Source organism: Sus scrofa, chromosome 1, assembly GCF_000003025.6.
Source record: "Sus scrofa isolate TJ Tabasco breed Duroc chromosome 1, Sscrofa11.1, whole genome shotgun sequence".
NCBI lineage: Eukaryota > Metazoa > Chordata > Mammalia > Artiodactyla > Suidae > Sus > Sus scrofa.
The window spans coordinates 264,434,924-264,460,026 of NC_010443.5; the positions used below are offsets into that span (position 1 = coordinate 264,434,924).

Sequence of the window (25,103 nt, forward strand, 5' to 3'; positions counted from 1 at the left end):
TATTTGAATTTTTTCCATTTTTTTGTTGCTACGAAAGTCTTTGAACATTTCTTCTAGCCTAACGGGCAAGAGTTTTGACTTTTTATAAAATAGCATCAAATTTGAAAACTGAGGTACAAATTCACACTTTAAACAGCAAGATAAGGACACCTATTGCTCTGCATAGTGACCAATAATAAGTATCTGGTACCAAATTAATAGGTGCAAATGTAATTTTTTTTGTGTGTGTGGTCATTTCTAGGGCCACACTAGTGGCATATGGAGGTTCCCAGGTTAGGGGTCTAATCGGAGCTGTAACCAATGGCCTACGCCAGAGCCACAGCAACACGGGATCTGAGCTGTGTCTGTGACCTACACAACAGCTCAGGGCAACACCGGATCCTTAACCCATTGAGCGAGGCCAGGGATTGAACCCAGAACCTCATGGTTCCTAGTCGGATTCATTAATCACTGAGCCACGACAGCAACTTCAATACCTGAGTCTTAATTTCAGTGTCCCGAGTATATTTTCAGTATCTGAACAGAATTGTCTGTTCATATATTACTGATTTATAGAAATTCTTTATATAATCTAGAAACCAAGCCTCTATCCATTAAATTTGCAAATATCTTTCTTTAGTTTGTTTTTTCCCCCACTTGCTTCATAGTCTCTATCTACTTGTTTAGGAGCAACATTCTACCTGACTTTCTCTGAGAAATAAGATTTAAAAAGACTAGAAACTGGAGGCAGATCAAGATCTTAGAAGACATCCTTGATTCTTCTCTTTCCCTCATCCAACTCATGAGCAAGTCCTGCTACCAAATCATACCCCGAATCTGACTGCTGCTCTCCATCTCCATTTGGCCACAGTGGTCTCTCCCCAGACCCCGTGACTATTCCTTGACATCGCCAGAGCCCCTACAGCCCTCTCCCCAGACAGCAGCCAAAACAAGCTTCTTGAAACTTGGAACTCAATCATGATCCTCTTCTGCTTCAAGTCCCTCCAATGGTTTCTACCGTACTGAGGTTAAATCCAAACTCTTCCTGAGCCCACAAGGTGCTTTACAATCCAGACTTTGCCTGGCTCTCTGACCTCCCATGACTCTGCTTCAGCTATGTTGAAGCACTTTCTGTCCTTGAAATGGGCCAAATGCACTCCTACCTCAGGTCTCTGTACTTGCTGTATATTCTGCCTCGAATACTTTTACCCCAAATATCTGTACACCTATTAGTTCTCATCATTCAGGTCTCAGCTCAGACACCACCTCCTTGGAGCAGAGTACCAAAAAGCACCTCCATACTCCCTCAAATCTATTACTTCCTACCCTACAGTATTTTTTCTTTGTAGCACTTGTCACTATGTGCAATCACCTTCTTCCACTTTTTTCATGTTTACTACCTATCTTCGTCCAGTAGAATGTAAGTTTCATGAGGGGACTTACTATATTTGTGGACTTCTAAGAAAGAGATGGAAGAACAGAAAAGAAGGATTCTGGGAATTTGGTGATGGTGATAATTGTGGTAGCATAATTTTTTTCAATATCTTCAAATCCTCACATAAAAAAGGCAGGACAATTAGAAAGCAAACCTTCAGACACATGTGCAACATTAGCAAAAAAGAAAAACTAGGTGAACAATGAACCCCAAATATACAAGCAGGTGAGTATAAACCAACAACACTGCAAATCACCAATATACCTGCTTGGTGTCATATCTGCATGAACAGATGTGAGGATGACTGAACCTCCAAATAGTTAACAGGACCTTGCCGAAAGCTCAATGGGCCACTTTAAGAACACAGCTGAGGAGTTCCCGTCTTGGCTCAGTGGTTAATGAATCTGACTAGGAACCGAGAGATTGTGGGTTCAATCCCTGGCCTCACTCAGTGGGTTAAGGATCTGGTCTTGCTGTGAGCTGTGGTGGAGGTCACAGATGTGGCTCGGATCCCATGTTGCTGTGGCTCTGGCCTAGGCCGGTGGCTACAGCTCCAATTAGACCCCTAGCCTGGGAACCTCCATATGCCTCAGGTGTGGCCCTTGAAAAGACAAAAAGATAAAAAAAAAAAAAAAAAAGAGAGAGAGAGAGAGAGACAGACAGACAGACAGAGAGAGAGAGAGAACACAGCTGAAACTAGGAGGGTTCTGATCTTTGCACCAGTTGAGAGTGCAAGGGACCTATAATAAGGACTGAAGAAGCAGCCCCTATGAGTCCAATGAACAAGAACATGTCAGGACTCCCTTCCAAGCCAGGGATACACATTGGGGAGAAGCTGCTGGAGTGGAACCAAGGCTGAGCAGAATAGGGACAAGAGAGAGGAGGGTCCAGATCAAAGTGGGAGATGGGAACACAGCCAGAAAGGTTCACAAAGCAGCTGTCTAACATTTGAACACTACCAAAAACAACAGAAGAGGGAGCTCTGTGAAGTTCAGAATAGCTTTCCTGAACTCTACCTCATTCTTAAGTCAGGAAAACTAATTTCACATAAAAATAAATAACATAAAGGCACAGAATTATAAGGAAAAAAGGGGAAAGATATGTCCACAAAAATATATCTTGAAGGATAAGCCCACAAATAGATTAAAATTGCAATCTACTCTGTCAAAATGAGCTAAAAACATTAAGAAAACTATGCAAAGAACAACATATGATTGAATTATAAAAACTTAGAAACACAGGGATAGAACTCAGGGAAGAATTAGAAATAAAAGAAAAACTCTCTTCTGAAGTGACGACTAGACTAGAGAGACTATAAGAGCATATCAACTCAATAGAAAATACTTTAAGAAAAAAAAGAAAAAGAAAAAACTGTTAAAAAAGAGGAATTCTATCTCAATAATAACATGAAGTTAAAAAGAAAAAAGAAATAGAGATTTAAAAGAAGGCAAAAATATTGAAGATAGCCAAAGAAGATTTGAATATACAAATAATTGGAGCCTCTGAAAAAGAAAGATAAAGCAAAAGAACAGAGTCAAAGCTAAAACATAGCATTCAAAAAATTTTTTTTCCTTGGGATTGAAAAATGACTTGAAGTCATGTGTTTCATATATGTTGAAAGACCACTTTATATACATGAGACTACAGACCCCAAATGACCATCCGAGATAGTTTCATAAAATTACAGGACTTTAAAACAGAAAAAAATCCTTAGCATCTAGTAAAAAAGTACATGTGATTTTTTTTTTACAGGAAGAAAATTAAGATTATTATCAGACTTTGACAGCAATACTTTTTTGCCAAAAGAAAATGTATCAACACATTTAAGATCCTCAAGGAAAGAAAGTAGGAGACAGAGATTTTATATCCAGCAAAACTGACTCACATCTAGAAAAGACACAGAAAAATTATCATCAACCTTTAACGACAGAGGGAATACTGCTTCCACGAACCTTCCTGAGGAAGCTGCCAGGGAGCCAGCTTGACAACCAAAAATGGCCAAAGAGCTATCACCATTAAAACAAGTTATAGTTATCTGAAGACTGAGACTAAGTGAGGGCTGAGAGGGAAAGTGTCTAGGATGTAATGGCTGTGTGTTCCAGCAAAGTAAATATAGTTCAACCGGCCAAAACCTACAGGGAGAATAGGGAGAGAACATGCAAAACAAAGTTAAAAGATTTTCTGTAATCATGCTGGTGGTAACATTTGTAGGGATTACCGAAGCTTCTGTGTGTGAAAGTAAACAAGTAATTATGGGATATTGTAATTCTATTATCCTCTGTCCCCTTGAGAACCAGAATTCTCAGTACAGAAGAGAGGAAAGACAAATGCAGTAGAGAAGAGGTTAAGCAAAAGGTCTGTAGTTTTGAACTTGGACTGAAGGTATCTAGATACACCTCTACGCACATGGATATTACGCATATGTGTGTACCTCCTACCCCTGTCCACTGAAAAGGCCTGGAAACAATGACCAGGAGTAGTGAGTATCCTAAGCACCTGGGTTTTGGTCTTGAGCTATTACTTCTTACTGAAAGAAGCCAGTGCAACATTTCCTAAAGAAATGTCTGACTCTAGGTTTGTGGGCTGGAAAGGTACAAGATGTGCATGGAGTGTCCTGTAATAGCAGATAACAAGGGAACTGTCAAAGACTACTAGGGTCATGTAAAAAACAACCAAAAAATCTCAGAGCCAACATGAAAAAGTCTCACTGGCTGCAATGGGATAGTTTAAGTTTCAATAACAATAATAACGGTAACTGACCCAAATCTATCAAATATGTTTAATTCCATTAGGTCAAAATAATACATATACAAAAGAACTGCCATGTTTTGAGGGTGTTAGGCAACCAATTCATTATACCAAACAGGTAAATATAGGGAAGAATCAAGCATTTATCTTATCTTTGCTGTATGAATTCTGACACTGGGTAATAACACTGTAAATTAAGGAAAGAATTTCTTTATAAAGATATTCTAATCAATAAATGAAAGATAAACAATAAATCAAGAATATCAACATTTTACAATACAGGTATTAAGCATCACTGGCTTAAAAAAAATCACAAAAAGAGAAAAAAACAGACTTGATATGTCTCCTATAGTCTTGCCAAATACCACCTGCATATCACCAAAAAGACTGAATCTTAGTCTATTCGATCTCAAAACCCAGTCACCAATTAGCAGGAAATACAGAGGATCATGCATCACGATCATGCAGTTAGCATGAGGAACCTATAAGTTAAAAGAGAATTTTAAAAGCCATATAATTTTTTTTTTAATGGACAAGACTAAACTATAGCATCTAGAGATACACATTTGGGTAAGAAAACTACTTTTAAAAAATATTAAAGCCCAAGAGCTCTCTCATGGTGCAGAGGATTAAGGACCTGGCATTGTCCCTGCAATGGCGGAGGTTCAATCCCTCACCTGAGAACCTCCATATGCCTCTGGCGTGGCCAAAAAACAATAATAATGTTTTTGATGATGGATGAGGGTATGCTTGAGTGGGAACAGGAAGTATATGGGAAATCTCTGTACCTTCTACTAATTTTTCTGTGAACCTAGAATTGCTCTAAAATATAAGGCTTATTTTTTTAAAAAGGCAACAAGTATTAAGTTCTTGCCATATGCCAGGCACCATTCTGTATTATCTCATTTAATCTTCACAATAATCCTATGAAGCAGATTATATTTGTTCTTCTTTTACAGATGGGGAAACTAAAGCAGAGGGTCTGATGAATGTGCTTAGTATTACATCAATAGAAAAGCGGAATCTAGGTCTATCTGACTCTTGAGGGCAGGTTCCATATTTGATCCATCTTTTGGTTCCCAGTCCCTACTTATGGAATTAAACTGACTTGCCGATAACTAAAGATCATGAAATCGATACTAAGCTTACATAAGCTAATACCTACAACATCACTTCTTGGAAGTAGAGAGAAAAGAGCTATGAGTTCTTTTGAGCCCAGCAGTCACAGAGACCTTCCTCTAGGGTAGACTGATCTCCCCAGCATTAGGGCTTGAGTCCAAGCTGGCAAGATGCTTTCTGCATCAAGATTAAATGTGTTTGGGAAACTAGAGAGATGAAAGAAACAGTTCCATGCTGCTGACAGCAGGGAGTGCAGCAAAAATGTTTTCTGTACCCTAGGAATGCAAAGTCACCACCCTGACACACTGAATTATCAACTTCGGACTAAGAAGTGAGATGTTAGAGTTCACATTTCTTCACCTGATGCTGGGAACCATCACCAAAGAGGATCAGAAGCAGCATGGGACCGGTGGAAAAAACATGAGTTCTAGAGGCAGACAGCCTGGGTCTCCATCCTGGCTCCATCTCCTACCAGCACCTACCTTACCTGGGGTTTCTCTTTATCCCCTTCCTTGGCTTTCTTTTTCTGCACAACACTTATCACCACCTAACACATTATATATTAACTTTCATCTTTGTTTCCTGTCTGTGTCCACCTAGAACATAGAGATGTGAGGTCTGGGACTTTATTTTGTTTGCTGCTGCATCTCAAAGCACCTAGAACAGTGTCTGGCATAATAGCAGGGTCTTGTCAAATGTTTGTTTAAAGTTGTTGATTTAAATTTTTTTAACTTTCTCTGCTTTAAGCTCCCTATCTATCACACTGGGGAAATACACATGTACATTTAACCAAGAAGATATAAATAAAGGGCAAGAAGTAGGGATTTAATACATAGCAAGTTCTTCCCTCCCATATTTCTTGGGTGTAAAATTCCTCAACAGAGGATAAAACTAATCAGCTCACGATTAAAGCTCCCCTTCAAAGAATAGATAATGACCTTTTAAGCTGACAACTGACTTGCTCAGGACACCTTCAAACCTACAGACCATTTTCGATACTGTGAAGATGAGAGTAAAAGTGCATCACAGGAGGAATATGGGGGGAAAAAAAAAAGTCTCAAGCAAATGGGTCATGAATAACGCCAGTGAACTGTGACTGACGAGAACAGGGTGAGTGGAGATCTGCCAGGACACATCACTAACAGGGACCAGCAACCCAAACATAAATAATCTCCAGTTAAAGGCTTTCCAAAATTCCTGCCACAACTCCATGGAATGTGACTGCTGGTGAATCGGGCATTCACTGGATAAAAGGGAAGCTGCCTCCAGAACCTGTTGCGGACGGTGGGGGCGATGAACAGAGAACAAGTATTTACATCCACCACCTCGCTTAATTATTAATATGATTTTATTTTATTCTTATTTTTTTGGTCTTTTTGTCTTTTTTTTAGGGCCACCCCTGCGATATATGGAGGTACCGAGGATAGGGGTCCAACTGGAGCTGTATCCGCCAGCCTACACCACAGCCACAGCAACTCGGGATCTGAGCCGTGTCTGCAACCTACACTGCAGCTCATGGCAACGCTGGATGCTTAACCCACTGAGCAAAGCCAGGGATCCAATCCGCATCCTCATGGACGCTACTCGGGTTCACTAACTGTTGAGCCATGACAGGAACTCCCTCAAAATGATTTTAGGAGGATGGCATTTCTATCCCCATGAAACAAAACAAAATGAAAACTAACAAACAAAAACCCCCTGTGGTTCAGCAGGGAAGGGCTTCCCAAGGTTTCAGATCCCTTACGTGGCAGCTTCTTGGAATCTCCACTCTCTTTAGCCTGTACTGAACTGGAACTACAATCAGGCGGAGTCCTTCTCCAACACTGGAACATTTCATTGCACATATTACAAGCTTGTCCACTCCAACAACCCCGGGAAGTGAATATGTTAAGAAATTAGACATCTACTAGATAATAATTGCTAGCTAATAATATTTCAGCCCATTCACTGAAGTCTGGAGTAGTCGATCAACATATGTGGATTTCTAACACTCCTGTTAGCTCCAGGCTAAGCCCTCGAAGTTTTCAATACCTTGTTCTTATTTCATTATAAAATAGGAACCAGCCAGACATATGTCAAGGACACCCTGTGGAAGGATCATTTGAGTAGAGATTCTCTTTCCTAGTTTATAAGTCAGACACTAAGGTTCAGGAAAGTATAAGCCTAGAGTCACAAAGCTGGGAAGAGGCAGAGAGTCCAGGTTGGCTCCAGATCTAACTATAAATCAAGGGGCTTTTAACTTCACTATGTTGTTTATTATTTGCCCGGGGAGGGGCATGTCACTAAATAGCCTTAATATCTCGCTCAGATGTGGGAGTGCGGGTTCTGAGCCTGTCTGATCTCAGACCCACTCTTCACTCTTCTCTATTCTGTACAGAGGGGAGGCCGAGTTCCCTGGGTTCTGGAGTCAACTGGCTTCCTGCCTGGTTTGGCAAATGTGGAGTGCTGGTGGTAGAGGAGGAGGCGGAGGACAGCGAAGGGCTGAGTGTTTCTAGAGTGTTTCTCCTCTCTCCCCGGCCCCTGGGTGAGCTGTCCAGCAGTAGTTCGCTTCCTCTCTGACTCAAGCGCCCCTGGCACAGACACACAGGTTCTGGCTGTCATCAGGTGACCCTGGCCCTGGCCTCAGGTACATCAGCTCTACTGTAATCTCTGGATTACCTTTCTGCTCCTCTGTCAGCTGTATGACCACTTCCTTGAATTGTCTTCCCTCCTATAAACATCTGAAGGGGTTCCTGTTGTCCTGGTTAGATCCTGATACCAGTATCAAGTGGCAGGACCAAGGGGACCAGTTGGTGGCTTACGGCTCTGTGCTGAGAAAGGCAAGCGATGGCTGGGCTCTGGGTCTTAAGACCACCTGCTGGCCACGATCCTCTGTCTAACAAGAAATGCTTTGGAGATGGAATATGCTTTTTTTCCCCCTGAAGCTCATACCAATGAGACTGGGGTAAAATGAACACAGTCGGTATCCTAATTCCATGTCCTTTGAGCAAGAAAAATTCATCATCAATCATTAGCTACAGCAGTGTTTCCCAAACTGTGCTGAGAAGTAGTAGATGCATGGAATGTTAATAAGTATTTCGTGGGGAAAGGGTTTTGAAAAATGCTGGGTTAAACAAAGTTAACTAGATTTCTTTGTAGTGGGGCTGTAAGTAATGTGCATTGTAAGGATCTAAAAAGAAAGAAGAGGTATAATATGCAATATAGGACAATCACAAGGTACGTGATCAGAAAACATTAAAACATCTTGTGGATCTATTATTTCAAGGACCACTGCTGTAGAAATGCTGCTCTATGCTGTGGGCTAAATCCTTTTGCGGCCTCCTAGGTCTTTCATGGACTGGAACTGTCCCCTTTTCCACTTTGCCCTTAGCCACACTCCTTTCTGTCTGTGCCACAGGTGCACGCATGCTCACAGGACCTGGCCATGCCATGCGTTTCAATGCCCCTTGGCTTTGCATGAGCTACTTTCTGCCCCTGCTCCTGGGGAAGAGCTACTCCTCCTGCCAGGTGCCATCCCAGGGGCATCATTCCCTCGGAAGCTTTCCCTCAGCATCCAGGCGGAGGTGCCTCTGGTGGTCTACCATCCTGTCCAAAATGCTACTACTACAATTACCGCATGCAGTAAAACTCTCTGCCTGCTACAGCTGTTGAGAGCAGGACTGGGTCTTCTTTGTCAGTTACGTGCAAGTCCGTGCCCAGGGCAGGGTGGCCACTCCGTCAGGTTGGGGTCGGGGGGGTAAGGATACCAAGATTTTAAATACCTGTATCACTTCCTGCGAAGGTTTGATTGTAACTGACTTTAAAATTCATGTCAAATCAAATAGAAATTCCGCCGTTATGATCCCTAATAAATTAACCCTATATTAATGCAACTTTTATTATGATGAAAATAACTGATTAAAAAAAAAAATCCTAAAATCAACTAAAAAACAACCATCAGCCTTTAGCACCTAGATTAACACTGCTACCAGAAAGCTCGCCACTAGGTGTCAGCCAAGGAAAAGAGGAGGGAGGGCTGCACTTGGACGTGTTTTACTTTTTCATCCAATTATCACCATAAATATCAAATATTTAAACAACAAAATATTGGGCAATTAAATTTATCTATTAAAGGTATGTTTTTAAAAAGATATAAAAAATGTTGACACTTCCCCTTTGCAAAACAATTTATAAATGGTGTTAATTTAACCTGTATTTTCCAAGAAACATTTGCACAGATTAGAGATACTGACTTTTAAGAGGAGAGCAGCTCAGTATTCTTTTGAGATGCCCTCCAATTGTACATAACACAGACCATATGGCTATCACCGTTGTGGTGAGTGGTCAGAGGAAAGAGCATGGTTGCTACAATTAGGCAAATGGAAAGTCCAGATCCTGGCTCTGTCACTATTTAAAAAAACGACCTAACCTTTCCCAGCCTTGGTTTCTCATCAATAAAATGGGGCTACACCACTTTCTTCCATATGAGGATTGTAAAAATCAATAAGGGAATATATGTAAAGAATGTGGCATAAAATAAATACTTCATATCATTTTTCTTTTTCTTAAGACCTCAAATCCTAATGATTTATTTAACAAAACTGTTGCATCTCCCAAACTACTAAGGACACAGTAACTAGGGACTATTGCAACTTCATTTACTCCACAGAGAACTACTGAGCATTTCTGACGAACCAGGCTCTGTGCCAGGGATACGTGAGTAATCACGACACTACACTGTGGCTTCCATTTCTTTGTAAAAGAGGAGCATAAGGCTGAATGAGACTGTATATATCCGAGATGATACCCATACCCCACAGAAAATCAGCGTGGATGCATGTCTGAGGGGTTGGAGGGTAGGGAAGGAAATCTACAATTTTATCCTCTAATCATCGTGTAGTGTGACATCCTCCACAGAATAAACCCACCATCACTCCACCTTATGTCACTGGACCTCTACTGTGGGCCAGGGGTATAAGAAAGAATAAGACAAAATCCTGTTCTTCAGAAGCTCACAGTCTAGCTACGTACATGAAGTCCTATATCACTGTTCCAGGCTCTAAATTGTCAAATGTTATCACTGCTTAGAAATGGATCAGAAAGGCTTCCTTTTCAGAGTCTCGCTGAAAACGTAAAAGACCCTAAAGTGAGATCATTTGACTTAAAATGCTGGTAACAGTAAGCATTTCTCTTTGCCACTGCTTCTGCCACCAAGGATTCTGCTTACTCCATTAATATAGTTGCCTTCTGAATTCTCCTAACTAGAAACGAATACTTACTGCACGTGGTGATTTCACAGAGGGTGGTCCTCTCCAGATCCTAACTGCCTGTGGTTAGCTACCATGCAGATGCTGGGCTGTGCCTTTGTTTTACATTTACACATTCCCGGTGTGGTGTTTGTGTCAGATTCTTCTCATGCTCTAAGATGACGCTATGGATAATTTTTTTTAAACTAAGCATCTATATTGGACAACACTGAAATAGGACCACCAGTCTTTCTGATGCACAGTACAGTAGAATCAGGTATCATTCACTCATTTGCTTATCCATTCGTTCAACATTTAATGAACACCTACTAAATATCAGACTATGCAAGGGACTCCAAGGAATACAAAACATGATTCCATCCTATAGGAACAAAGTAAGACAGGAGCCAGAACTATTAAGAGAGCTCAAGTGAAAGCCTGGAATTCCTCCTGGATAGTTTAAGGTACACTGGCTATGTTTTATTTTTCAAGAATTTTAGAACTTATGGGAATTTCATTTTGATCATATTCAGTGATGCTCTTTGAAATCATTCAGTTAAGCTTGATCATTGTGTTTAGGGGGATTTCCTGCCATTTCTCATCTTCTCTCACTTAAGGACCAACCTTCTACTTGGCAGTCTACTTGTAGAACAACGACTTTCAGTTCAGTGAACATTTACTGTGTGACTCAGGGTGCCAGGACTCCCAAACCAGGTTCCTGAGCCATCAGTGTCCCTGAGAGGAGAAGAGGGGAGATTTGGTGCCAATATGGAGCAAGGGTCAACTTCTCCCAAGAGGCCAAAAATATTGTGATGAAAGAGAAAGAAGATTCTCAATGATATTTTCTCTTAAGCATTGCGAAAATTAACCCTAAAGCATTTCTGAATTTAAAACTCTTGGTACCACCACTCCCATTTGCCTGTAAGTGCTGGTGAGCAATAGCATGAAGGAATAATTATCAAATAAATACCACAGGAAATAATTAAATATGATTTCTTCTAAATCCTTTATGTATTATTTGAGACAAAAGCCAAACTTTCACAGTTAACTTAAAAAAAAAAAAAAAAAAGGAATAAACAGGCCAGATTTTCATTGTGTTTTGACTGGTTCCAGGTAGCCTGACACTTGCTGAACAAGGATGGCCACGGCTTTTCTAGAATGTGGACATCTCATTCTCCTCCCCTTCCTCCTTTACTTTCTTGTCATCCAGGAAAGATCACTCTCATTTGGCTAACATGTGCTATTAGCAAAAAGCTACACTATTGCTATTTTTCTCAATAGTCCTACAAGGTAGGCATTATTTCCATTTTATAGACAAGAAAATTGAGACGCAAGGTTATCTTCTGGTGGATGACAGAGCCTGGATTAAAACCCAGGTGACTCCAAAGACCATACTCTTTCCATCATGCTCCCGAGCCACAGAGCTACAGTGGTGGTCCCCAGAGCTCTGATGTTGGGAGCACCTCCCCTTCTCCCTGTTTCATTTCAAGGACATGATCTTGACTTGGGATGAACACAAAAACAAGAGAAAATGGTAGCCGGTGAGTCACCAGACCCTTCTCTGACTCCTACGTCAATGCATCTATTTAGCTCAGGCCTGTAGGCTTGGCTATAATTCCCTACCTACTTGCTTAAAACAAACTGGAAAATGAGGAAATCGTTCACCAACTTTCCCTATAGAACTTTCATGGGTACATATCCATGTTTCACAAACATACCACTGTCCACTTAAAAATGCATGGGCTCTGTGTGGAAACCGATTTGCTAGCTCCTCAAAAAGGTAAACATAAAATGACTATGTGAGCCAGCAATTCCACTCCTAAGTGTATATCCCAAAGAAGTGAAAACAGGGACTCAAACAGAGACTCACGAGGAATGTTCACAGCAGCATTATTCTCAATGGCCAAAAGGTGGAAACCACTAGTGTCCATGAACGGGTGAATGCACACACAAAATGTGGTGCAGACATACATACGGTGGAATATTATTCAGCTATAAAAGCAATGAGGTTCTGACACATGCTACAATGTGGATGAACCTTGAAAACATCATGCTAAGTGAAATGAGCCAGATACAGAACAAATTTGATACAATTCCATTTATATGAAATACCTAGAACAGACAAATTCATCAAGTTAGAAAGTAGACTAGGTTACCAAGGGCTGGTGGAATGGGGGAATTAGGAGTTACTACTTAATGAGTTCAGAGTTTCTATTTAGGTAATGAAAAATTTTGAAAATACATAGAGACGGTGGTTGTACAACATTGTGAATGTAATTAATCCCACTGAATTATATACTTAACAACGGTTAAAATGGCAAATCCTATGTGACGTATGTTTTACCGTGATCGAAAAAAGAAAAAAGCAAGGGCTCTGAGACAGACGTGGGTTTGACTCCCAGCTCTACCACTGCCAAGCTGCTCGGGGAGCCTCAGAGCCAGCACAGAGGCACACGTCCCAGCCCCTTCTGGGCTTCGTTTGATTTCTCCCTTTCCTTGCTCTCCTCACTTCCTTATCTCGGCTTGCTGTGCGATACATATTGTTTTCAAGGTCCTCAAACTTTCTTTTAGCACAAGATAGAGGCACAGACAAATTAGTAACATCCTTTTAGTGTGTTCTGGGTATACTCTACTTGCCTCTGCGGAGGGCAGGGAGCATACAACACCACAAAACATCCTAAATCTCTCCATTTTGGGCTGCTCTTAGGCTGAGTCAACGGAAATCTGCTTCCTTACCACGTTGCGACAAGTTGGCACCCAAAGTCAGGTTCCTGCATGCAGACTTGAATTTCTTCTACTCAGAAGACTTCAAAGTAAAGTGTTATCCAAGCTTTATTCAAAGATGTTTAGTGCAATATTTTGTAAATATTTTTTCTATTTTCTGTTATACTAAAAACATATACAGTTTGTTTGTTTTTAAAAAACCATAATCTCAAAATACTGGAAACAATCTAAATGTCCAGTATGATAGAGTGGTTACGGAAATTACGGTAGCTGTACTTGATAGAATATTCTGCAGCTATCTAAAAAAGCCAAGGCTGTAATGTTAAATGGAGGAGAAACAAATTTTTAACTTAGATTTGATAGTAACTATGTAGATAGTCTTCATAAAGAAAAATAATTAGCAAGAATTTACAAAAGGTAGTTGAGGTAGTTGTGTTCATTCAATTGAAGTATAGTGATATTTTAGTTTTTCTAGTTTGTAAATATTTTTTCTATTTTCCGTTATACTAAGACCATATACAGTTTGTTTGTTTTTAAAAAACCATGAGATCAATGGTGTTACTCAAACAGGAGACAGATATATATGGTATTTTTCTGACCTGCTCTAACACAGCCTCGTCTGTTCATGCTTGAAAGCCAGGCTATCAATCTGCTTTTATCTTAACTTCTCTGTCTTCAAGGGGTTTTAGGTGGATAAATATGACTCAGCAGAATCAAGTGCAAAATCAGGGGCTGTAAGATGGATGATGCCAGCGTACCCATGGCTGACTCTGGAAGCTGGTCCTCCTGGGAAGGACTAAGCAAGCTGGCCAGGAGGAGCTGCCTACTGCCTGCACAGCCTGCTTTGCGGCTCTGACATCAACTAGCTTTACCGTCCCCACCTCAGCCGTCGCTCCCTGTGGGCAGGGGCTGTTCTCCATTCATAATGGGGAAGCCCAACCAGCAGAATGCCCCAGAGAGAGCCACGCAAGCTTGTTGAACAAACAACTCATGGTGGGCCATCTACCCTGGCCTTTCCACAGCTACTGGCACAGAACAGAATGCACGTTGGAGCACCAATCTCCATCAGTTTTGCTCTTTGAGCTAACATTTATCAGGGACTATGGGCCAGATATGGTAAAAGCACCTTCACATGTGCTGCTTTAAGATGACTCCACGTAGCACGAGCTATGAAAGAAGAAACTATGGACAGAAAAAAGGATGTAATTAAAGCACACAATTCTATTTTTGAAAGTGCTTTAAAACTGAGGCCACTGTGCTAAGAAACGTCTTCCAAAGAGAGGATGCTGGTTAGTCTTATTCAGATTTCAAGATGATATAATTTTAAACAAAAGAGTGAGGAAAAATAAGACTCTTTTTAAAATTCATTTGGTCTCCCGAGGAGGGAGAAAGGGGACCATTCGCAGCAAATTCAGGACCCACACTGCTATACACATCCTCCAAAAGTTGCAATCTTCTACCCAGCAGAGAAAGGATCCTTGGCCTAGCAATTAAAATCATTTCTTTCATCCCCTTCTTGCCAAAAAGGACCCCAGCCCTAACTAGTTAATCCCTAACACACACTGCTACTCCCAGAGTTGCCTGGCAACTGCTAGGAGGCGTGTCAGAGAGCAAGAAAGGCCTAAATAAATGAGCTAGAGCCTGAGCTGCCGCTTGACACGGATAAAGGGGGTTTTTCCGAATGGGGCTGCCTGGCTGCTTGTGGATCTGTCATTTAAGTGGAGAAGAACAAGTTGGCTTGGCTGATATTGTTAAATATCTTGGGCTTTGTACCTCATATTCTCCAGGTGACTGAAAAATGGGTCACATGCCCTTGTGATTTGCTGACACTCTCCCCTCTGCCAGGCAGCGCCAACCTCCAAAGCCTAAAGACAAGACAGGATATAATGTGTACGCACTGAACAGAGGCCCAGGGCCAACCCCGGCATCACACACTTCTCTGTTTGTTCATTTCTCTCACCCATCCTTCCATCCACTGTTCCAAATACATGCACTGATGCCTTCGCTCTGCCATGACCCGGGCCCGGTGCTAGAAATGCAGAGCGGGTTGTTAACGTGAAACACGAGGCAACCAGAACAAAGACGGGCAAGTGGTGTGGTGGAAGAAGCTTGGGTTTTCAAGTCAGGCCGACCTGAGTCTGATTCCTGGCTCTGACACTTGCCAAGAAGTCAGGGGCAACCTCAGCCACTCTCCCCAATCTGTAACATGGACAGCAACGAGCTCATGGGGAATCTCTGAGACCACAGATGCCAACAAGGGGGGTGACCTTGGGGAAGGCCACTGAACAGGTAGGAGACTTGCAGCTGGATACCCTCAGGTCTCACTTTCTGATCCTTGGGACGAGTAACCCACCTGGCCCTGAAGAGACCCTGCCAGGGAGCCCACACAGACCTTCTGGCCCTGGGACAGGCACACAGCAGAAGGCACGGGTGGAGTGGGGCAGCCTGATGCCTGGCATGTGGCTGGGACTCAGCCAGGGGGGTGCCTTCCTCTTCCCTTCCAGGCAGGGGAAAGAAAATGAAGTTTGGGACTCCCTAGCCAGCTGCATTTTGAATTTTTTCCAGTAGGAGAGGGAAAATGAAAAAAAAAAAAAAAAAAAAAAAAAAAAAAGGCCAAGGAATTAAAAATTTCAAACGAATGAGCTCTGAGGCATGGAGGAGCTGTTGCTCATCTCTGCCTCTGGGGCGAGGTCGGCCCCTCCTGGCCCTGTGGGAGCCAAGCAGAAAAGAGCATCCTCTAGTCTGTCATGTTTCATGTTTCAAAAAACCCAGACTCTGACTTTGTAATGACCTGAGTCCCATGACTGTGGCCACTAGCCAGGGTGGGAAGCTGGTGCCCTGCACATGCCTCCCAGGCCCGAGCCCTCAGGCCACCCTCGGCCCTGGGCTGCTCTCCACTTGGCCTGTCCCAGAGTCTCCCCTCCAGGCTACCAACCGTTTCTGGTGACCAGCTTTCTCCTTCAGTTTACGAATCAAAGGCCTTGAATGTACTTGGGTCCTCAGACCCAGTAAAACCACATTGGGGATTTCACCTAGGGAAATAATTCAGACTGTGAATGAAGATTTATATAAAGCTGTTCACCATCGCGTGGTTGAAGACTGTGGACAATTCAGAGAACCAGAGGTGGGATGATGTGGTGGGCCTTGGCATTGGTTCTGGACTGCAGGAAGTGGACAATATTCTCTGTGAGTGGGGCCCAGATAGTTGCCACTTTAAGAGCCCCCCAGGTGATTCTGAGCCACAGCTGGGGTTGAGAACCACCTGGGGTCACCAAATGGGAGATGCACAGCCAATATTTAAGAGGAGTTTTTTTTTTTTTTTTTTTTTTTTTTTTTTTTTTTTTTGTCTTTTTGCCATTTCTTGGGCTGCTCCCACGGCATATGAAGGTTCCCAGGCTAGGGGTCGAATCAGAGCTATAGCCGCCGGCCTATGCCAGAGCCACAGCAACGCGGGATCCGAGCCACGTCTGCAACCTACACCACAGCTCACGGTAACGCCGGATCCTTAACCCACTGAGCAAGGCCAGGGATCGAACCTGAAACCTCATGGTTCCTAGTTGGATTTGTTAACCACTGCACCACGACGGGAACTCCAAGAGGAGTTTTTATGTGATGTGAAAAAATGCTTACAATACACTAAGAGGCAAAACTAGCTAACTGGGAATGTACTGCTTTGCCAGGAATATCTCGACCCTCTAAAAGAAAAACAAAAGAAAACAAATGAACCCCCCTCCCCCCAAACCCTAGAACCTTGGTGGAAACATGCTAATATGTTAACTCCAGATGATAGATTTTAGGTATTTTCTCATTTCCAGTCCTGTTACTTTAAATCTTTTTTTTTTTTTTTTTTCTTTTTAAACCAAGAGCAGGTGCTATTTTTATAACCAGAGAAACAACTAAAAGACAGGTGGCCCCATGGAGGGCACTGTATCCCCTTAGCTCTGTGCTGTTTGCCACACAGGCAGGTTCATCTAAGGCACCGCTCTGCACGCCCGTCACGGCCTGACTCCAAAACCCCTGACCCCTTCATGGGCTCACAGGCCCTTTGTGGTCATTATTTTAATTACGCTCACAAATAATCTGTAAGGGAAGTGTTGTTATACCAATTTTTAGATGAGGAGAATTGGCTAGCATTAAATGTATGGTTTAAAAACAATCTAGGTAACATGATGAGGCTTGGTCAGAAACTTTCAGGCCCTCTGGCTTCTCTCTTGGCCTTACGGGGCGGGGGAGGGGGGAAGCCATTCTGGTACAGATGAATCAGACCAAAAGTAAGACAAATCTGCCTTATTTCATTGAGTCTAAGATGTAAGTTTCTTCACATTGTAACATGTCTGAAATCTGGATGTCTTACAATTGATGGCACTCTTCAATTATAATTGGCAGCACTCTTTTCTCTTTCTTTCTTAATGATACATGAAATAATGGTAAATCTTATGATGGAATGGCAAATTCAATGAAATGAACCGCGTTTACAACCAACCTCATCATCCTAACCTCAAAATGCTACTTTTAATGGCTACATGATATTCTATAACATGGATATACTTTAGTTGTTTATCATTATGGACTCTCAGTCTGTTCCCTGTGTTCACCATTGTAAATCTGCTACTGGAAACACCTTTGGATCCAGCTTTCCATTTTCCTACAGTGGGCATCACCATCTTCTCCCAGATCCAAATCCTGGGAGACATGTTGATATTTCTTGCCCCTCACCTCCCATATTTCATTTATTACTAGACTCATCTAGTCAGTTCTTCTTTGTGGTATCTTTTCCTGGTGTAACCACTGGAGGGCTCTCTTCTGAGTTTCCCTAACAGTCTCCTGGTCTCTGCTTTCAGTTTCTTTCGCAGTCCACTGCTGTACTTCTGGTCAAGATGACTTTAGTTACATCACATCTCTGCTCACATGCCTAGCCCAGCATCCCAGGCTCTGTCAAATTGGGTCCAACCTCTCCTGCAGCCCCATCTTCCAACCCAAACCCATGACTTCAGACAATGTGGACAAGAAGGGTCCTGCCTCCAAGCCTTTGTTGCCTGAGATAACTCCACGTGTACCACAGGAAGAGAAACTGCTGTCTTTCTTTGTTTAAACCCTACCCATCAGATACCGGTCAAGTTTCACCTTTCCTATGAAAGGTTTTATGGCTCATTTGATTCTTATAACATCTGGAAATGTAGAAAAATAGGTCTTTTTATCTTCATTTCACAGTGAAAAAAACTGAAGTTTAGAGAGATGAAGTGGCCTGCTCCAGGTCATACAGCCTAGAAGTACAAAGCCAGGCTTTAAACTCCAGCATTCCCATCCTTAAATCCAATGCCTTTGAGAGCCAAGTGCACGTACAACCATAAACTTCTCTGGAAGAGCAACTTGTGCCAGATCATCTACCCAGAAATATGCACCAGATTCAACAGCCTCTGGGTTCTAGATGTACACATGACCTCACTGACATCATTGTAAGGAGGGAAATAATACTTCATGCCTGTCAGTTCCCAGTAGCCTCAGAAAAGGACCGGGCCAGTTGTCCCAGTCTTACTTTAAAGATGGGAAGAAAACAGAATTTATACCAGCTCTCAAAGCCACACTGACTGGTTCAGCTGGGCCCAAGGTCGGGACAAAGAATCAGAGTCACCCGTCTTGGAGACAGCAGGACACGAAGAACTTGCTTTAAGCTGAAGAGCTTTAGAAGACCTGAGGGAAGCAGTTCTTAGGAAGCAAGAGTAGTGCATCCTTTCTGTGATGTGACTGCAGCACTACCTGAAACTGAGGCAGTGCAGAGAGTCAGGCCTAAGTGCTAGATGGAAGGCAAAGGAACAAGGAGGATGGTGGTGGTAGGCTGCTGTGCCCTGAGCGCCCACTGCCCCGGCCCTTCCCTCCGGGTGATGGGAAAACAAGGGGCGTGCTGTCACTCTGTGCTTCACTTACTCACACAATGGATACATGATGGTAAAAAAGTACTTAGCAAAATATAACGGTGGCATATGAGGAAGCATGATCAAGATTCACTGTCAGTTTGCACACGGAATGCATTGCCTGATATCTACTCAACTTTTGTCAATAATCTAATAAAATTCTATGGGTTAAAACAAAAACAAATGTCCCTGACCTCTAGGCAGCGTGACCTGTGCTGGTTCCCCACACCCACTCTGACTAGGCTGGGTGAGGCTGCATCTCCGCCTGCTCAGGACAAGGGAGCTCCACGGAGCTCCGGAGAGAAAAGGGCTGTCGGCAAGGTCCCCGCCCACGGCCTCTCCTATGCAGTGACCCACGTCCCTGGGCCAATTTCCCCATTCTCCTTGGCCAAGAGGCTCAGAGTAGGCTGGGTAGAGGGGTATCGGATGAAAGCTTCTCATTGAAGCTGAGAGAACTGGTACTTTCTTCGGTTTTAGGGATGACCTGGTCTCTTCATAGCCTCACAGTAACTAATCGCCTCAAGGATGAGGCCACAGAGGCTTGGAAAGGTTAAAGGGCCATGGAGGCAGATAACATATCCCCTAGTCCTCAGCATACTTCGTCACCAACACACCAAGAATACTCTGGGACGACTAAGCAGAGTCATCCCCTGGATGGTTTGCTTTCTCAAGTGTGGAGGAGAGGTCCCTTCGCAGGAAAAGAGCAGTGAGGTGCGGTGGGAAAGCATGGGCTTTGGGACCACCTACCTAGCTCTCCCATGGGTTAGCGAGTTATTGCTCCTGTGAGCCTCAGTTTCCTCATATGTCAAGTGGAGATGATCACTGCTACCTCTCAAGCTTACTGGGAATCCTTGGTGGGAGCAGGTGTGCGTGCAGCCCTGAGCACTGGACACGCAGTGGGGGCTCCTGTCCAGGGAGGGAGGGACCTCAGCATCCACAGGAGCAGAAGGGCTTCGCACATGGTGGTGCGGCTTCCTTGTGCCAAGAGGTAGCGCAAGTGAGGACGCCCCCTGCCCCTGCCCCCACAGACACGCACAACCTCTCTTGGTGAATTTACCAATCAGACAAACAGCAGGTTTCTTATGGCCCCTGAGGTACGTTTGTCAACCCTGACTGAGCATGGAATCGTGACATGCCGCGAAGCTACTCACCGGCTCAATTTTCAAAGCATTTCGGTAGCTGCCGAAGAAGGCGGCCTGGGCCTTGAGGAAAGCTCTGGCCACACCATCACCCGTTGTTGTGGAGACCTTCTTCAGCCGGCTCTTCAGTGAAGAGATCTGGTGACGGGAGAAAGGAGACACATGTTGAAGGCAGGGTGGGAGGAGGTCGGCCGGCTATGCCCAGCACTAGAAACAGAACTCTAGAAAATCCCTGGGAGGTGGACCGATTTGACACCTCAGCTACCGGGAGAACAAAAATGCACCCAATATTAGGGCAGGTTTTTGAAATTTAAATAGATGTTGCTCCAGTTAGAGCATATCTAATAAAAACAAAAGCAAGCCTTCTAAGCAGTTTCAATGTGCCAGGTAATTGCTTTCACATACGTTTTCTTTAATTCTTTCTACAATTGTCTAAGAAAGGGGTTGTGTTCCTGTCTTACAAGGGTGAAACAGTCTCAGAGAGGTTAGATTACACACATGCCTAGGAGCAAACCCAAGAAGTGGCTAAGGTGGAATATGAAGTCTTGCAATCTGAGCCCAAGCTATACAATTTTCTTTAGTTTCAACTCCATTTCTTCTTCATATTACTTATAAATATAGAAGTAAGTGGCTTATTTACAACATATATTATTACATACATCATACTTCATACTCTAAATATATATTTATTAAAGTATATATTATGTATAATATATAATACTATATACTTCAGACTCTAAAGGAATAGTCATTATATAGACTTACGGATACACACTTATAGAACTTATAGATATGTATCCAACAAATTAAAACAAAATAGACAAGAAAATCAATGCAACCGGAAAAGAAGAAGCCAGGTCTAGATTTAATATATAAACGTGAGCCATAAGGTCTTATATGGTAGCTAGAAGTAGACTGCAGATTTGACTTAAGAGCCTCCTCGTGTTCAAAACAGAAAGGGAATCATGAGAAGTGAGATTCCTGGGGGCCAAAGCAGTTGCACAAATGAACACAAAATTTCCTGAAGGTGACAACCAAAAGAGATCTCTCCTATGAATCCTTAACGTAGGAAAGACTGTGTCACGATGGCTGTTGCCCTCAACATCACCGATAACATCAGACTTCCTGGTCTGTTTCCACTATGCCAGTCATCTCAGGATGCCATACTGCACAACTTCTGGGCACACCAAACTGTGTCCCAGGAGAAAAACGCCCCTGGAATTGTGCAACTTAGTAGCCTTGAGTCAACGGTGATACAATGCTGAGCAAAGCCAGACAGGGGTCCTGCCCTCATTAAACTTACATTCCAGTGAGGAAAATACCAATACATGTGACATTGCTATCACGCTGATCCTGTGATAGAGTTCACCATGGAGGTCAAGGAAAGCTTCCTGGAGAGAAACAGGCTTGGATTGAGATCTGAAGGATGAGCCAAAGTAGTTAATTCACAAAGAGGGGAAGGAACAGTGTACCAAACACAGGGATCAGCATTTGCAAAGACACTACAGTGAGAAGGAGTTCAGAGCCTACGGAGAACTACGGCTTCAGGGGAGAGAATGATGGAGGCTGTGGCTTAAAATGAGGATAGAGGGAAAGGCAGGGGTCAAGAGCTATGAATACATTAAGGATTTTTTTTTCCTTCATTTTGAGGTAAATGTAATGACTATTTTTAAGCATGCAGGTGATATAGTTAAGTGCATATTTTAGGAATCTGTGTGGGGTTTAGATGTAGGACTATCTAATGGCCTGACATTACGAACAGAATTTAGGATAAAATTTAAAGATGAATTAGAAAATTAGATGCAGGTGGTCTAAGAATCATCTACGAAATTTTAATATGAATGAATAATGATCATTTTTCTGGGTATGGGATGTTTAGCTTTCTTCAGGTTTCTAAAGGTGCCTGCAAACCTAAAAATATTAAGGATCTGGGGTGGATTACATATACTTTTAAAATGCTCCATGGGGAGTTCCCGTCGTGGCTCAGTGGTTAACAAATCCGACTAGGAACCATGAGGTTGCGGGTTTGATCCCTGGCCTTGCTCAGTAGGCTGAGGATCCGGCGTTGCCGTGAGCTGTGGTGTAGGTTGCAGACACAGCTCGGATCCCACATTGCTGCGGCTGTGGCGTAGGCCGGTGGCTACAGCTCCGATTGGACCCCTAGCCTGGAAACCTCCATGTGCCGCAGGAGCAGCCCAAGAAATGGCAAAAAGACAAAAAAAAAAAAAAAAAGAAAAAGAAAAATTGCTCCATGGACATTATTTCTTTTTATTATTATTATTTTTAATAGTTATTTCCCCAATACAATTTTTTTTCTACTGTACAGCATGGTGACCCAGTTACACATACATGTACACATTCTATTTTCTCACATTATCATGCTCCATCATAAGTGACTAGACATAGTTCCCAGTGCTACACAGCAGGATCTCATTGCTAATCCATTCCTGCACTGTTGGTGGGAATGTAAGCTGGTACAAGCACTATGGAGATCAGTATGGAGATACCTTAGAAATCTATACATAGAACTACCATCTGACCCAGCAATCCCACTCTTGGGCATATATCCAAACAAAACTTTCATTATTTCTTATTGCCAAGCTTCTGATAAGGGGTTTTTAACAGCTTATTAAGATATATTTTGTATATCATAAAATTCATTCATTTTAAAATATATAATTCACTAGTTTTTAGTAGAGTGAAAATGTAGGACTATCACTATTACCTAATTCTAGAATGTTTTCATCACCCCCTAAAGAAAACCATCTTATTGGCAGGCATTTCTCACTCTCCACTAATCATGCTCCCTTCCTCCCTCACCCTGATCCTAGGTAACCATTAATCCACTTCCTGTCTCTATGAATTTGCCTATTCTGGACATGCCATATAAATGAAATCGTATAATGTGTGGCCTTTTATTTTTGGCCACGTCCATGGCCTGCGGACGTTCCCAGGCCAGGTATCGAACCTGTGCCACGATAGTGACGATGCTGGATTCTTAACCACTAGGCCACCAGGGAACTCTGGTGTGGTCTTTGTGTGTGTGTGACTTTTTGGGGGAGACTTGTGACTGGCTTCCTTCACTTAGCATAATGTTCATTATAAACAATTTCCTTCACACTGTAGCACTTACTAGTACTTCAATCTTTTTCACAGCTGAATAGCATTCTATCGTATGAATAGGCCACATTTTATTTACCTTCATCAGTCAATGGGCATCTGAGTCATTTCCACTTTTTAGCTATTATGAATAACGCTGCTGTGAACATTCACGGACAAGCTTTTATGTGGAGACAGCAGAGACTGTAAGGCAAGAAACCAAATAGCAAAAATCCTCTGTTGCCAGATCTTATGAGATGAAGATATGCTGAAAGGCCACAAGAAGTCATGGAGCACAGTGCTTAATCACTGTGGATCCGTGATTAACATGGAGTACAGGGGAAAAAGTGCTGTGTGCCACATGCTGGGACAGTCAAGCAAGTGAAAGGAGGATGACCCCCTTCTTGGCTAAGTCAGAAGGGATAGGAACATGCATTGAGGGGGCGGTCACCCCGTCTTCCTCAGAGGTAGGCCAAGGAAAAGTTTTCCTCAGGAAGCAGTTTGAAGTCTGTCTCAACACCTGGGTGTAAATATTCCACTTATTGTGATGTAACCTCCCCTATTCGGGGACACACGTGCTCCAGTGGTGAGAGCCCATGAGAAGCAGTTTAGGCCCTCCGCACCCTGGCAGACTCTGTCTTGGACCTCCAACTTGAACTAGCAATATGAGAAAGAAATATCCTTCATTAAAATGTTAAAAATATTGCCAGCTTCCCATCCTCCAAAGAATAAAAATCCTGCCTCTCCCAGGGACTAGGGTGACATTTGCATCTTTTGAAAGGGTGCAAACCAGAGTCACTCTTTTGGCTCCTCAAAGCCCTTGGGCCACCTGTGCTGTAGATTATTCCTCACTTAACCTTCCCTGGCCTTTCCCTTTCATTCGGGAGGTGTTTAATTACCTTGGATTCACAAGGCTGCACTTCAGGTGAGCCTCTCCTAATGGCCTCATTACCATTTTACACAAAGAAGTCGTTGCTGATTGTAACTGAGCAAATAGGAGAGTGTGCCTTCTTGCTCGCCCCCGTTGCTCTGAAACCAGCCAAGTGGTCCTGGGCTCTTGGTGCCCCTGTGGCCACTTAGGCCAAGACTTCTGAAGACCTCTTCTCACCTCGCAACAAGGAGAAGCTTTTGTCAGCACTTCAAACTTTGAAACTTAAAGCATATGCGCATCTGATAACTGGTGATTGCATTTTGTCCTTTAAATAAAAGCGAGGAAAGAAAATCTAAGGTTTAAATAACCCACAGTCACACATCTAAAAGTGAACTTTCTCTGAGTGCTCCTGGGGTGCAAATCATTAGAGTCGGGGCTCATCAGGCATGATTTGGGGGGGGCACAGAAATGCCAATGAGGGTGGCTTCCTCCTTTACTGAGGTAGCAGGAGGGAGACCAAAACAAAAGGGAGAGTACAAAATTGAACTCATCAGCTTCTTAGCTCCCCTCCTCCTCTGTGTCCTATCTTGGTTATTGCAGCACCATCCAACCAGTCTCCAAGGCGAGGTTCCCACATGAGACTCCATCTCCTCTTCCCCAAAACCATTCTCCACCTCTCACCAACATCACCCCAAACAGGTCCCTAATCTCTCAGGGCCCATGACCTTGGCCCTGTGCTGTTCAGCTCCCCCCAGCCTCTCTGATCTAGATTAGTGGAGTAGCTTCCTGGATGGGCTCTCTGTCTTCAGCTTTCCCGCAACGCCACCTACCCATGACTGTCCCAGTATTCTC

The 25,103-nt window shown here is 43.0% G+C and overlaps 1 protein-coding gene across 21 annotated transcripts in view; it reads right to left on the reverse strand.

Moving 5' to 3' along the window:
- DENND1A (DENN domain containing 1A) overlaps nucleotides 1-25,103 on the reverse strand; it is a 522,363-nt gene that overhangs the window by 133,935 nt on the left and 363,325 nt on the right. For all 21 annotated transcript variants that reach the window (XM_021074670.1, XM_021074685.1, XM_021074709.1 and 18 more), the window contains one exon: nucleotides 20,294-20,419. In XM_021074670.1, coding sequence (XP_020930329.1) covers nucleotides 20,294-20,419 — 126 coding nt within the window. The remainder of the gene's footprint in view (nucleotides 1-20,293; nucleotides 20,420-25,103) is intronic.